This window comes from Macaca nemestrina, chromosome 1, assembly GCF_043159975.1.
Source record: "Macaca nemestrina isolate mMacNem1 chromosome 1, mMacNem.hap1, whole genome shotgun sequence".
NCBI classification, from domain to species: Eukaryota; Metazoa; Chordata; class Mammalia; order Primates; family Cercopithecidae; genus Macaca; species Macaca nemestrina.
In genome coordinates, this window is record NC_092125.1 from 48071188 (window position 1) to 48086835 (window position 15648).

Sequence of the window (15648 nt, forward strand, 5' to 3'; positions counted from 1 at the left end):
CGGTGGCGGGCGCCTGTAGTCCCAGCTACTCGGGAGGCTGAGGCAGGAGAATGGCGCGAACCCGGGAGGCGGAGCTTGCAGTGAGCCGAGATGGTGCCACTGCACTCCAGCCTGGGCGACAGAGTGAAGACTCCGCCTCAAAAAAAAAAAAAAAAAAAGCAATGAAAATGACCATTTGAAAGAATAAAAAAGTGAATATCTTTCCAACTATGTAATAGTTTGTGGCAAAATGACAAATTAGCCATTTCAATATATTTTTGTCAATATTTAAAAGTGTTAAAATACATGTCTTACCTGATTCCTCAAAGTCACTGTTGTAGGCTTTCCAGGTTTCAGTTATTCGAAGAAGATTCTCTTCCATGGCTTGAATATCCATGGAGGGGCAGTTGCATTCTGGAAATTTGGGACCACAGTGACACCAGCAGTCATTTTCCTTGCAGATAAACTCTCCCTCTGAATTGCAAGCAATGTAGCTCAAAGCTGCTTGTACAAAACGTTCCTGAAGATAGTCTGGGAGAAGCACTTGAAGCCCTTGAAGAACAAACAAATAAATCAAACAAATTTACTCAGTTAAAGAAAAAATTAAAATACTTACTTATAATATTCAATCAAAACAGTAGATAATTTAGTATATTAAATTTTGAATTATGTGTTTTTAAACTATCAGAAAAATATCTGAGTCTATATACTGCAAATATTTATAACTCTTCCAACATATTCTGACTGCATGAATAATGAAACTTCTGAAATAGAGATGACTAATCATGGAGATGACTGAAAACTCAGACTATTTGATGTAATTTATCACAATATTTGGTTATTTTTACATAATATAGATGGAGCCTATCTTTCTAAACCTTTGAAAATGCACGTATGCATTTATTTTCTACCAGTTGATTTGAAATTGTTTTAAATATTTTCATTTTGCTTGCACTAGACTATCAGCCCACATCAATGTAAATATCACATAATGGGTTGTGCCATTGGTAAAATACATATTGAATGTTGATGGTAAGGCTTATCTCATGCCATTAGCAACATATAAATTATATAATTCTGTTTTCCAAGAATGAGTACTAAAAATGACTACAGGAGTCAGATGGACTGATTTAGTTATTTCACAGTTTATTTGTTTGCCATGTATAGACAGCCCTAGTGGCATAGCTCGTTAGTTTGCTAGAAATATGTTTAGTAAAGTTGCTATCTCTTAAAAAACTCTCCAAAATATTATAAAATTAAGATTTTGGGTTTTCTCAGGGTGTAACATTTATTATGGTATTTCAAAAAGGTAGTTTTTCATTATTTCTGGCTACTTAAGAAAATTTAAATACTAAATATTTAAACAAATAAGCAGGTAAAAATAAATACAAAGCTAAGGAAAAATCTGATAATAGCAAATTGTTACTTACCAGAAATTGAACTTTTATGGCTTTACATGTTTTCTGTTTAACAAAATAAATCAATTTTGACCCTTGACTATTATCTTAGAGGTTGATTTAATAAAAATCATAGATTAACATTTAGCAAAAAATTTAATTTACAAATATCTTGACAAATTGCAAAATTCCTTTTGCAAATTGTTGGAAAAAGTACTCTTAGAACTTCTATATTCGATTTTGTATTAATTTTCATTTCACCTGGAATAAATATTTATTGAACACTCTCGTTTTGAAGAAAATTTCCAGGTAAGATACAAAAGTGAAGATGACCGAGAAATTTATTTGTCACAGAGATATTTGCAGTATATTTAAGAAAAATTAAAAAAAAGATTCAACTATATAAGATACATGTGATTCAATTAATGTAATTGGCTAAGCAATTATATTAAGTTCAAAAAAGTAAGAAAACTTTTTATTAAAAAGTTAGGCATTGAACACTATTTGACAGATGTAGAGTTTTCAATATTGAGTGATTGTGGTGAAGAGTGATACATTAACAATATCATACACAGATAAAAAGCTGGGGTATATATTAATATATTTTGGAAATGAAAGTAGTAATATTGTTTCGTTGCACATGGTTTATAAGAATACAATGAAAGAGGTGCTTACGCACATATATGGGAGTCATGTTTTTGGGATTTGGGATTCCTATATCAGGGAATACAGAATTAATTCATTTAGATTTAAATTAATTTTACCATGTGGGATACTAAGAGTGGTACTTATTTGGAGGTAGAAGGCAAAGAAATATACTAGAGTTGACTAATTTTTAAAATTAGATTATATATATATATATATATATATATATATATTTTGAGACGGAGTCTCGCTCTGTCGCCCAGGCTGGAGTGCAGTGGCCTGATCTCAGTTCACTGCAAGCTCCGCCTCCCGGGTTTACGCCATTTTCCTGCCTCAGCCTCCCGAGTAGCTGGGACTACAGGCACCCGCCACTTCGCCTGGCTAGTTTTTTGTATTTTTTAGTAGAGATGGGGTTTCACCGTGTTAGCCAGGATGGTCTCGATCTCCTGACCTCGTGATCCACCCATCTCGGCCTCCCAAAGTGCTGGCATTACAGGCTTGAGCCATGGCGCCCGGCCTAGATTTAATATCTTTAAGAAGACTGAAAATATCAAAGCTAGGGAAAGCAATTAAGGATAGAGGAATAATGAGAATCTGCTAAATAGTACTTTATTTGATCTAAGGCAAATGAAAAGTGTTAAAATACTTAAGAGGCATAAAATGACACAATCAGAAATTTTCTTAATTGTCTAGTCTTATGGTTTACCAAATTACTGCACATTTTAGATACACCTAGTGATTTATTTTTCTGAAAATTTTAAGTGCTAAAAACAATTTGAATAATTCAGAGTCTTTGCTCAAGGAACTCAGGAATCAGTATATATTTATTAAAAGACCTAAGGTAACAGTAATTGAATGTGGACTACAAACTTGTAAACTACTGATCTATTTTAATCTTCATTGCACACAAAAAAAATCAAAGAATTCATGTACCATTTTCATAGTCATAAAGCACATCTTTGCATTACAACTTTGAGTATGTAAGATGGTAGTGCTTTTGGAGAAATACAGAATGCAGGAGATGTAATTGGAGGAGGAAAGATTGGTGGCAAGAAATAGTGAGTTCCATTTTAGAAACACAAATAGTCCTGCTATGATGATACATACATACACTGCTAAAAGAAGGAAACTCATATTCTGAAAAACCATTCTAAAATCAAAGAGTTTTGAGAAAAGAGGCTTAAGGATGCATAGCTCAGAACACTTGAATTTTATGACCAGACCACCAATATGAACTAGTTGGTTCCTAGAGAGATAGCTTGGCCTGCTCTGACAAACAACTCAAGAGTGGTTCAGGGCTGGCCACGAAATTTTCTTTTTTTTTTTTTTTTTTCTGTAATGTACAGAAACAAGAAAGCAGGAAGACTGACAGCACTATACTTAGAGCAGGTCCACCTGGTGCTGTAACAATGCTTAACAAAGCTTCGTTTTGAACCTATGGGATTCCTGTAAAAGCCAGGATGTGAGGGCAACTGCTACAAGCTGAAAACCACAGAGTAAAAATATGAATGTTTCCGGTGTGAAAAGACTAGTTTGTTTTCAACCCACCTTCTCACTAGAGCCAACTAGGAAATCTAGGTAAAGTATTAAAAATAATCTGTCTGAAGAGATAACAAGGACAAAAACGAAGTGAGAATTTCTGGGGTTAACCTGGAAAGAAGGAAATTCCGCAGGCAGAGTGAGCTCAATATTGGGTTATATGGTTTGGCTCTGTGTCCCCAACAAAATCTCACCTTGAATTGCAATAATCCCCACGTGTCGCGGGAGGGACCCAGTGGGAGGTAACAGAATCATGGAGGAAGGTTTCCGCATGATAGTTAGTAAGTCTCAGAAGATCTGATGGTTTTATAAATGGGGCCTCCCCTGCACACACCCTCTCTTGCCTGCCACCATAAAAGATGTGACTTTGCTGCTCCTTGCCTCTGTCTTGATTGTGAGGCCTCCTTGGCTATGTGGAACTGTGAGTCAATTAAACCTCTTTTCTTTATAAATTGCCCAGTCTCAAGTACATCTTTATTAGCAACATAAAAACAGACTAATATATTGGGCATATCTTTTCCATTAGAGTTCTGCCCAGAACAAAGTACAAATTGACATTCATGACAGAGACAGTAACTTCATCAGGATTTAGTTACTAGATGAGCTACATAACCAAAGAGTAAAGAAAAACAAAACGAAACACACACACACACACACACACACACACACACACACACTATCTTTCACCAGATCTGAAGTATAGTTCCAATTGGCATATTTCAAAATGAATTAAAATAGCATTGAAACAAAACTAAATCTTCTCTGAAGAAAATGCACCATCAATAATTTTAAGATATTTGTATAAGCTTTCATGCACAACAGAATTCAATAAAATATGATGAACATATAAAAAGACATGGGATGGTATAGAGGTTATCAAACAAGAATGATAAATTAATTTCAATCACATGATCAAAAATTTAATAACAAAACAGACAATATGGCAAGGAACCAGAAATTATAAAGAAAAATCAAGTGGCTATTTTACAAATAAAAATGCATAATTTGAAATTAAGAACCAATGGATAGCTTTAACAGCAGCATAGACATTTAAGAGATAATTCGTGAACTGAAATATGTCAGAAGAATATGTTTAAAAGGAATAAAAGGGCAAAAAGATATAAAATACAGAAAATAGCATAAAAGATTTGTGTTATGATGGAAAGACCTAAACCACATTTAATTATAACCCAGAATGAGAGGAAAGAAAGGAAATAAATGATATTTGTTAAACAAATATAAAACAATATTAGAAAATCGATGAGGAACATAAAAAATTATAAATTAATTTACAGCATATCAGCATATGTTATGGCAAGACAAACAGCTAAGTAAAAGTGACCGGCTAGTCAATGTTCTTCAATGCTATTTTGCTCATGAACTACCTTAAATAGTTTTGAAAACATAAACACTACTTTGGACATGAGTAAGCTCTTGTTTAAAATTTTCATCATACATAAAAGAGGCCCAAAGTTGGTAAACTCTGTGATATTATTAATATGTATATTTTACAACAAAAATATTACACTGTATATATGTACAAATGAAATATAATTCCTGTTGATTTGGTAACTAATACATATTTTAAAAATAACATTTGCACAAGATATACAAATATAAAAATAAAATTTGTATATATGTATGTATAGTGTGTGTATAGACATATGTTTGTGTGAATTATGACCATTTTAGTAATGATCTTTTTCATACATCTGCTCTTCAAGTGGAAAAAGAATTGTTCCTGAAATAAAATTATTCACACACTCACACACACACACATGCACACACACACACATCTCTTTCCTCCTTCAAGTCATTATTTTATTCTATTATCCCTAAATATTTTTATTCAAATATAATAAATTTCATTAATCAATGTCTTTTCTTAATCATAGTCATTCTTATCTTTTTTTTTTTTTTTTGAGACGGAGTCTCGCTGTGTCACCCAGGCTGGAGTGCAGTGGCCGGATCTCAGCTCACTGCAAGCTCCGCCCCCCGGGTTTACGCCATTCTCCTGCCTCAGTCTCCCGAGTAGCTGGGACTACAGGCGCCCGCCACCTTGCCCGGCTAGTTTTTTGTATTTTTTAGTAGAGACAGGGTTTCACCGTGTTAGCCAGGATGGTGTCGATCTCCTGACCTCGTGATCCGCCCGTCTCGGCCTCCCAAAGTGCTGGGATTACAGGCGTGAGCCACCGCGCCCGGCCCATTCTTATCTTTTATAAAAGTAAATAGCTTGAAATGTATATATGTATACATATATTTACTGAAAATTTAAATATGAAATATCATATAGTATAATGTATGCTATATATAATTTCTTGATAATGAAAATTTTAAAAATATTTCTGACATTATAACTATCATATGTAATATGCAATTCAATAGAAGTACACTTATTATAAGTATGAAGAAATATTTTTTTAAAGAAAATATAATCAGTTTTTTGAAAATACATGACTTGAATGACTAAATAGGACTTTTGTTGATTGGTTTATACACTTTTTGGCTAGAGTGACCCTTCCCTCAGTGTAAATGATTATCCGTCTTCATTTTTATGTATGTAAGCACTGAGAAAATGTGTTTCAATAAATTAACAAATATTAACAGAAAGAGTTTTATGAAGCAGCATCATTCAATTTTTATTATAAGCCAAAACACTTACGAACCATCATTAAAAATTACATTTAATCATTCACCTGAAAATAGCCTAGTCCTGTCAAATTCATTTAAATAAAATATTGGGAACTAACCAATTTGGAAAAGTGTTTGTAATTCAGTTCTATAAATTATTCATTTTCTCAAGGTCTGGAAATTTTACCAAAAAATTACTACCAAAATTTAATAAATGACTTTTAATTATTCTGGTTACATTTTCACTCAGAGGCACCTTGTTTGATGTGTTATACTCATAAGCAGTTGAAAATTTTCAATATTAGAAATTTCAAAATATATTTCAATATGTATTTGCCAATATTTTCTTATAACTACTTTTTATTATCTACCTTAAATATATTTTCATCACTAAATTGAAGTTGTAGCTATGGCTTTTTAAATTTTTGAAAAACGCCTGCTCTGTAATGTCATCAGCAAAATGAGATCTCAAAGTCCCTCTTTTATATCTCTAATTTTTTAAAAAATACTGATTCATATACTGATGGTTAAATCATAGCGTTCTGTTCTGAATTCGTTGTCTAATCCAGTTGACTTCAACAATTATTGGTGCTTTATTTGCTTTGCTTAGATACAATTCCACTTCAGGAACAATTCTTTTTCTACTGAAAGAGGAGAGTTTCAGAAGAAGGTCTTTATTAAAAAACTGTGATAATTTCAGGATTCTTTCAATAATGTATCTAAATTCAGAAGATTCCAAAATGGGACAAACACTCTGATTCTAAAACTTCATCTTGTACTTAGAAACAAAACACAACACACAAGCAACTATCTATATCTATTTATCATCTGTATCTATATCCATCCATTTATCAGACCAAATATCTAACTAGCTAACTCCAAAAGACATGCAGATCTCTGTTGCTACCTTAATAAAATATTCTTCAGTGATACTAGTGTTTTCAATTGCCATATATGGTGACACAGAAATATCTATACCCTTCAAAGGAATGCACCATGGTTATGTTGATCCGGAGTTAACAAATTGTTCACATTAGTTTACAAGGTAGATGAGGGCTAGTACAAAGGAGAATTTTAAAAGATGAGTCAACATTATACTTGGATTGTAAATAACAATTAAATTTAAGAAAGAGTGCATGAAATACTGAGGGTCTTGAAATTGACTTCCTAAAATTATTTTCAGAAAGGACTTTGTACTCATAGGTGTATAAATAAAGTTGTAATAGACCATTAAAAATATAGACATGGAAAACAGAAAAAAAAAGTGAAAGAGATGGAGGTTTCTGAGTTACTCACATTAGTTGAAGATAATAGAAATAATAATTATACAAAAGAGAAATGTTGCTTCATTTATTCCTTGTGCTAATTATTTTTCTAGACAGGGGACTGAGGGGTTTAAAAAACAATTTAATATTTTGAAAACTGAACACAGTAATTCAGACAAAAATCAACAAATCTTGTTAAGAAATAATTTTTATAACAAACTGATTGAAGTAGTCATACTAATTGTTATAAATGGGTTGTCATTTTTATTGTAATTCATATTCTGATAGAAACTTAATCCATATATTAAAAAGGAGTAAGCAGTAGAGAATTGCAGGAAATATTGATGGACAACATTTATATTTAAATTAGAGAAAATGTTTTAATAAATGTAAATCTATAATTGATATTGATAAATTGAGTAACATTCAAATTGTTAAAGTATTTAAGAACTTTGTGCTTTTATTTATTTATTTATTTATTTATTTATTTTTTAATTTTTTTATTTATTTATTTTTTTTGAGACGGAGTCTCACTCTGTCGCCCAGGCTGGAGTGCAGTGGTCAGATCTCAGCTCACTGCAAGCTCCACCTCCCGGGTTCACGCCATTCTCCTGCCTCAGCCTCCTGAGTAGCTGGGACTACAGGCGCCCGCCACCTCGCCCGGCTAGTTTTTTGTATTTTTTAGTAGAGATGGGGTTTCACCGGATTAGCCAGGATGGTCTCGATCTCCTGACCTTGTGATCCGCCCGTCTCGGCCTCCCAAAGTGCTGGGATTACAGGCTTGAGCCACCACGCCCGGCCAAGTGCTTTTAATACAACTCAAAATAAAAGGCATTCATTCACTATTTAGGATAAATTTAAACAATTAAATGCTGTTACATTTTTCTTTTAATTAATTATTATTTTTTAAATGTTTTAGAGACAGGGTCTCAGTGTCACCCAGGCTGGAGTAACATGATGTGTAGTGTCTGGACAGTGATGTGCAGCATGGAAAGTGATGTCTATCCAGGCTGGAGTGGCCGTGGAGTGCGGTGGTATGGTCATAGCTCACTGCAACCTTGAACGCAGGTGCAGCAATCCTCCTGCCTCAGCCTCCTGAGTAGCTGGGACTGCAGGCCTGCAACACCAACTCCCAGCTAATACTTTTCTTTTTTACGTCTCACTATGTTGCCCAGGCTGGTCTTGAACTCCTGGCTTCAAGTGATCGTCCAGCCTCAGCCTCCCAAAGGGCTATGATTGCAGGCATAAGCCAACATGCGGGGACACTGATACATTTTTCAAGATTGCAAAGTTAAGGGAAAAAGTGGTAGGATTTCTGAAACTTTTAAGCATTTTTATGCAAAACTGAATAATGTAAATATTCAGCTCTAATTTATGCAATTGAAAAAACGCATACTAGAGAAGAACAACTCAAAATTACCTCTTTGATCAGTCAACTTAATTCTGACAAAAAGTGTCATCACAAAGACTTTTCTGAACTTGTTCAACTAGAGGTGTTTAAACGTGTGTATTCATAACCTGTTCCTGCCTATAAGAATGAACATGTATGCATACCTATTGTATTTTTTAAAGTGTTTATGAATAAAATACTCTCTATTGAATATCTAAAATATGTAGTCATAGAAAATAGCAAATTATTTTTATAAAATCTAACTTTAAAATGTAAATCATATGAATGTAAATATTTTGTTAATATATCCTTAAGTACATTTCTATTTATCAGAAGAAAAATACAGTCTTGACTGCCACATTAGGTTAAATATAAAATGTCAACAGTTCATTTTACACCATGCATAAATATGGTTACAACTTTCACAGGAATCTTTAAGTAAAAAGTCAAAGTTGAGGCAAGCATATGAAGAAACTGCTACATAATGACACAATGATTACTATATGTAAGAAAAATATTATTAGGACAGATTTTCAATTGCTATATGTTACTTAATTTGAGAAGAAAAGAGAATTTTGATATTTTATTCATATGGTCTAGAATTTCATATTTTATCAGTTAAATTATGACATCAGCCTTTAATGAGAGTTTTTAATAGCCTGTACGTATATGTAGCTTATTTTAAAAAATGGAAAATAAATCATGACTGGATAATTGTTATCCAGGCTCGTAGAGAGTTAATGAAATTTTACCTACATACCTTGCAACTGAATCTTATTCTCAGGACTCTGAACCAGAACAGAACTGACAGAATCTAGGTTGTCATAGTTACTGCAGCCAAGAGGACCAGTCCGTGTTTCTGTTACCTGGCAAACAAAACATCAACTTTATTATCTAAATCAGACTTTACAATGTCCTTTTGGTTCATTGTAGTTGTCACACACTAATATTATATGTTTGACAGTAAATATCACCGAAAGTCCAGGACCTCATACACACCAGCAATACCCACACCTAAACATAGCGCAAAGCAGTAACTCCCTTTGTCTTTAACTCATTTCTTTCCTTTGGTTGGGTATAAATATTCCAAGAAAATAATGCATGCCATCTTTGTTCAAAAGCACAACTCATAAAGTCACTGATTTCACCCAAGATATAAAAAAGGCCCACTCCTTATGGAAGAGACCAAGTTCTGACTCATATGAGAGTTGTTTGTGTTTGTTTTTACTCAATAGATAAGAGCCATCTGCCAGGCTACGCTCTCAAAACTGATTTTATTATTTTCTTTTACCTAAAAATCTATATTTTTCCCATTTTTATGTTGGCATGAAATTCTTAACTCTCTGCCTTCCATCTGGCCCAGTTCTTTCCAATATGCCAGTATCTCCCTGTTCAGTTTGACATTCATTCTAGGCCTTTGATCATACAACATCCTCCACTCCCACCCCACTTGGATTAGAAACTTCTCCTTTCTCAACTTTGACTAATCAGTTTTATCTATCCTCAAAATTAAGCTCATGTTCAAACATTTACACAAAGTATTCCTTGATGATTCTATCTGTGTTATTTTACCATTTCCATCCAATTTTGGTCTGCAGCTCACAGATTTAGTACTTAAATATGTATTCTCATATGTGGACTGATTTTTTCATGGGTGTCTTGGGAGGGATAGGAGGAGATGAGGAGACTAAATTTAATGAATTATAGGAGGTTGAAAATTTATACTGAAGATTTAATCCTGAAGATTTAAAACTATTTAAAGCAGAACAATATTGTCAGAACCTTTGTATTTTCAATAAGATATTCTTTATTAATAACCAGACTGGTCTTTGCAAAATACAATTTATATCACTTCGTTTCACTGTTTACAATCATTTAATGGTTTCCCATTCTTATTCAGGGTATGACTTAGAGTCTTTTATAGGACTAGGAAGACACCATATTACCCAGCTCCCTGTTACCTCCCTAAATCTGTCTCCTCTCTTATTTATTCTGCCTTGCTGTATCTCAAACATACATACTGATTACATTATGCAGATGCCTTGGGGTATTTGACTTGTTGTTCTAGTACCTGGAATGTTCTTCCTCAAACTATTTTCTAGCTAATCCTTCACTTCCTTCCAATTTTTGCTCAAATCTCATTCTCTTGGGACTACTTGGACTAACCTATTTAAAGTGAATACCCCAAACTCTTCCAACATTTTCTTTTTTATTTCTTACATTGTTCTACCTTTTTCACAGTAGACATCAGCTCACAAAATGCTGTACAATTTACATTTTTTATGATTAGTGTTGACACCTCTCACTAGAATGAGAGCTCCACATTCTAAAAGTGCAGGAGATTTTGTCTATTTTGTTCACTCACATATCCATAGAACATATTAAGTTCTTGCATCAGCCCAGGGGTATTGATTAAGAGAAAGGTATTGATTAAGAGGAGGCAACATAAGGAAAAACTTCGTACTATGGAGCAGGAAAGACATTAAGGCCATCATGAAGATGATGAAAGCCTAAAGTAAATAGTGACAATAAACTTTATCTGAAGTTCAATTGTAAAAAACAAGACATAACAAGGTTATGAAATGACATTATGAAACACTGAAAATGTTCACTGGTACAGAGAAAGGCCACTGAGGCTTCCATTTTTAGTGATAACATTAAAAATATGAAGCTAAGAAGCCCACTGTGGAGGGCATTTAAGGGAGCTCAGTTTTGAACATGTTTACTCTCTTTGGTGAAAATATTTAGTAGGAGTGGCAACACAGGTTTATATCTTAGAAGTTATGTCAACGATGGGACTACTAATTTGGAAGTCATCAACTTAGAGGCGATAATCAATGATGGATACAGATACATTAACTCAAATGCATTGAGTGCATGTTTGTGTCATGATAACTCTATTATATTTTCTAAATGATAAGTTCTTCAGAGTAACCAAGATTAACTATGTGTACATAGCCAGAGTTGACAATGTAGTTTATCATGGGCAAAAAATTACTTTTTCCTTAACACTACAAAAACTTTGAATTATTCTCCAGCTACTCTTCCCCACTGATGATAGTGAATAGAACTTATTTTGTTTAGAGAAATAATTTATAGTGTTGATATATGTATGTATAATTAATATTTAAGTATAAATTAGTAACAACCTAAGGGCAAAGGGAAAAATAAAAGCATCAAAGATAATACTTAGGGTATAAGGTAATTTAAATTTTCATTTTCTCCTATCATGTGGTTTCACTATTGCCAACCAACACATATCACACAAATATAAACACACACCCATGCTTGCCTTTTTTATAAAGTTTTCCAAGTAAAATTGGCATTAAGTTCATACTCATTGACATATGTGATCTTGGAAAAGGGAAGGCAAAATCCTGTAACACTTCATCCTTGAAAGAAGGTAAATAATATTACCCCATTACAGAGAGTCTCTTATATTCACCTACTCTGTTGTTGAGAATACATGTGAGACAATTAAATAATAGATACACATTTTGAGAATATTTGAATATCTCTATCTTTATATATTGCTCTACTTTCTCATCTTTCATGATATGACGTCATATAAATTTAGCGTAACATACTTACAGTTTTATTTTGTTCTCTATCCTTCACATCTGAATTCACTGATCACTATCTGGGTTAATATAAAATTTTACAATCTCTAGCACTTTATATGAAATAAATCTATCTTTAAATTGTATTCCATTTAAGGACTCCATATGCCTTACCAATGCCAGCATTAGTAAATGTACCCATACTTATTTAATTTTTTACAGTAATAATAAAATAAATAAAAATGGAAAGAAAAAATAAAAATAAATTTACTACAGAGATGCTAACTGTGCCAAAACACAGAATAGCAGTTTACTTGTTTGTTCCAACCCATCATTTTTAATAATAAAAGTAACAAATTCCCATGATGGAAATTTAAGCAATGAAACAAAATACTTAGCCAGAGGAGCAACTGTCATTTTTTTTTTCTACTTTTATGATTCCCCTAGCCTTTTACCAGACATGAAAATGTTTGAGACTAGGAGTAATTGCGCTTCAAGACTATTCGTTATTTGCAGCACCCAAATATCATGGCCTTTACCTTTTCAAAGTGTATTTCTCATGAATTATTTTATTTATTTCCTAGTTACATTAGGTTATATCAAAGTAACTTCTGAGTAATTTTATCAGCCATCGATTATGAAGATAAAACACTGGAATACTGATAAGTACAATTAGCTGTTTTACAATCGAGTTAGGCCCCAAGAGGCATAATCTAAGACTTTCCATCTGAAATGAATTTTCTCTTCTAGAGACCTACATCTCATCTGGATAACTACAAAATGAATGTTAATATTTAAGAGGAGATTTTACCTATCCTATATTGTAACAAGAAAAGCACGTCTGAAATAACAGGAGTTGAGGTGGGGGAGTAGTGAAATTTGTTATTGATACCTGCGTCCTGACAAACTGCTATACCAGTTATTTCCTTTTACACGTTTTGCCCCATTCACATTAGATACACTCTATCATACAGTCCACTTCAGTTGTCTCCTTTTCCAGAAATAAATGTTTCTATTTTTTAATCATTCAAAACACTTTGGGTTGAGAAGGTAGAAACTATACTAGAGAATATTAACTATATTAGACTCATATTGAATTTCTGATATCTTAACATTTAATATAAGAATTGATACTTATTTTTAAAATAGAAATAAAGATTTAATCTTACATAATTAGCACTAAAATTTATTCACTGCATAATTTCTTTGTTTTTAAAAATATTGATTAACATAGTTGCAATTCATATATACAGCAAAAGGTTTATATCTAGAATATATAAATAAATTATACAAACTAATAATAATATGGCAAGAACAACACTGAAAACACACTTGATAACAAAGATATGTAAACATCCAGTCATTTTGAAATAGTTTTCAACTTTATTATCAAAGAGCTGGAAATTAAAACATAGAAACTACTATCCATTCACCAGAAAGTCTTATAAGCATAAGAAGCCAGACAATGCCAAGTGGTGACAATACAGTGGAGAAACTGGAATTCTTGTATGCTTCTGCTGGGAGTGTAAACTCGTACAATCACTTTAGAAAATTCCTTGAAAGTATCTACGTAATAGACATAGGCACATGATATGAGCTAGATACACAGTCAACAAAAATGTGAACATGTATGTACAAAAGGCACTTTCAAAGAGGTTCGTATCAATTATTCTTAGTAACTCCAAACAGAAACATATTACATTAGTGTATTAGTCCATTTTCATACTGGTATAAAGATACTACCAGAAACTAGGTAATTTATAAAGGAAAGAAGTTTAATCGACTTGTAGTTCCACATGGCTGGGGAGGCCTTAGACACTTAAAATCATGGCCGAAGTCAGAAGGTGAAGGGGAGCAAGACATGTCTTACATGGTGGCAAGCAAAAGACAACGAGGAAGTGACACACTTTTAAAACCACCAGCTCTCCTGAGAACTTACTATCAGGAGAACAGTTTGGGGGAAACCACACCCATGATCCAATCACCTCCCACCGGTCCCTCCCTCAAGATGTGGGGATTACATTTTGAGATGAGATTTGGGTGAAGGCACAGAGCCAAACCACATCAAGTGGCAAACAGTAATACAGTGTGGAAGTAAATAGAAGATTTGAATACTGTACTACAGTAAGAATAAATTTTTATGTACACTGTCCATAGAATACCGAACATGAGCAAATCTCACAAACATAATGTTGAAGGAACATTATATAAATGTTTCAATATTTTAACACTAGAAGTTTATTTTGCCTAATTTTGAACTTCCATTAATATATAGCCCAAAATTGGGTAAAATAAACTTTTAGTGTTAGAATACAGGATGGTGGTCACTCTTTGGATATAAGAATGATGGTAAGAGGGCGTTAGGAGTAATACTTATGATCTAGTAATGTCCTATTTTTTAGTCTAGGCCATGTTTGCTGAAATGTTTTCAAATTTGAACACGTTATGTACTTCGCTGTATAAATGTTATTTTATTTTACCCCTAACATTTGCTAACAGTAATTGGTTAATATTAATTTTCCCTGTGAATTATATCAAGGAAGGTACCACATCTATATCTATATCTACATATATATGGATATCTAGACATCTATCTACTTACCTATCTGTTTTAAGCAATCATCCATGCATATGTACTAAAACGCAAGTTTGGATTTTCATACTTATATCCTTTCAAATGTATAATTATTCTAATATGGTTTGGCAAAAACAAAATGCTGAAATCTGATACTGTGAAAGATTATGAAAAACAAACTACTTCTTTCAATTACTAATATGAGTTTATTTTAAAATCCAATACAATCTATTTTTAATCATTTTAGTGTATGTCTCATATTTATTTTGTTTTATTTCAAGGCTACAATTGCCACTGTTCTATAATTGAAGATATACAGATGATAAATTAACTTTCGACCAGGAACTAACAGGTTAATATCCATATTTCATTTTTATTTTATAAGTACCTACTATTCCAAACAATATATTTACCTAGTATGAAAAAAAAAAAAGTTTTTTTCTTGTAAGTTCACCTCTAAATAGCAATAAAACGGATGAATAAATAAGCAGTTTATTTTAAATATTCAATTATTCTTATGATAATTTCTGTGCAGGTTTCCTTTGCCTATAGAAATACTTTTTAGAGTATTTGCAAATGAATCATTATACTTAATAACACAAACGTTTGTTAAATATATATATTTATATAGCTTATATTCAAAACACAAATCCTAGTGAATACAGGG

General features: G+C 32.7%; 1 protein-coding gene across 4 annotated transcripts in view; it reads right to left on the reverse strand.

The window, feature by feature from the left end:
- The window catches only part of LOC105484614 (BMP/retinoic acid inducible neural specific 3), a 399147-nt gene that overhangs the window by 139212 nt on the left and 244287 nt on the right, over positions 1–15648 (reverse strand). For all 4 annotated transcript variants that reach the window (XM_011746431.2, XM_011746438.3, XM_011746433.3 and 1 more), the window contains 2 exons: positions 9607–9712; positions 295–531 (listed from right to left, as the gene is read on the reverse strand). In XM_011746431.2, coding sequence (XP_011744733.1) covers positions 295–531; positions 9607–9712 — 343 coding nt within the window. The remainder of the gene's footprint in view (positions 1–294; positions 532–9606; positions 9713–15648) is intronic.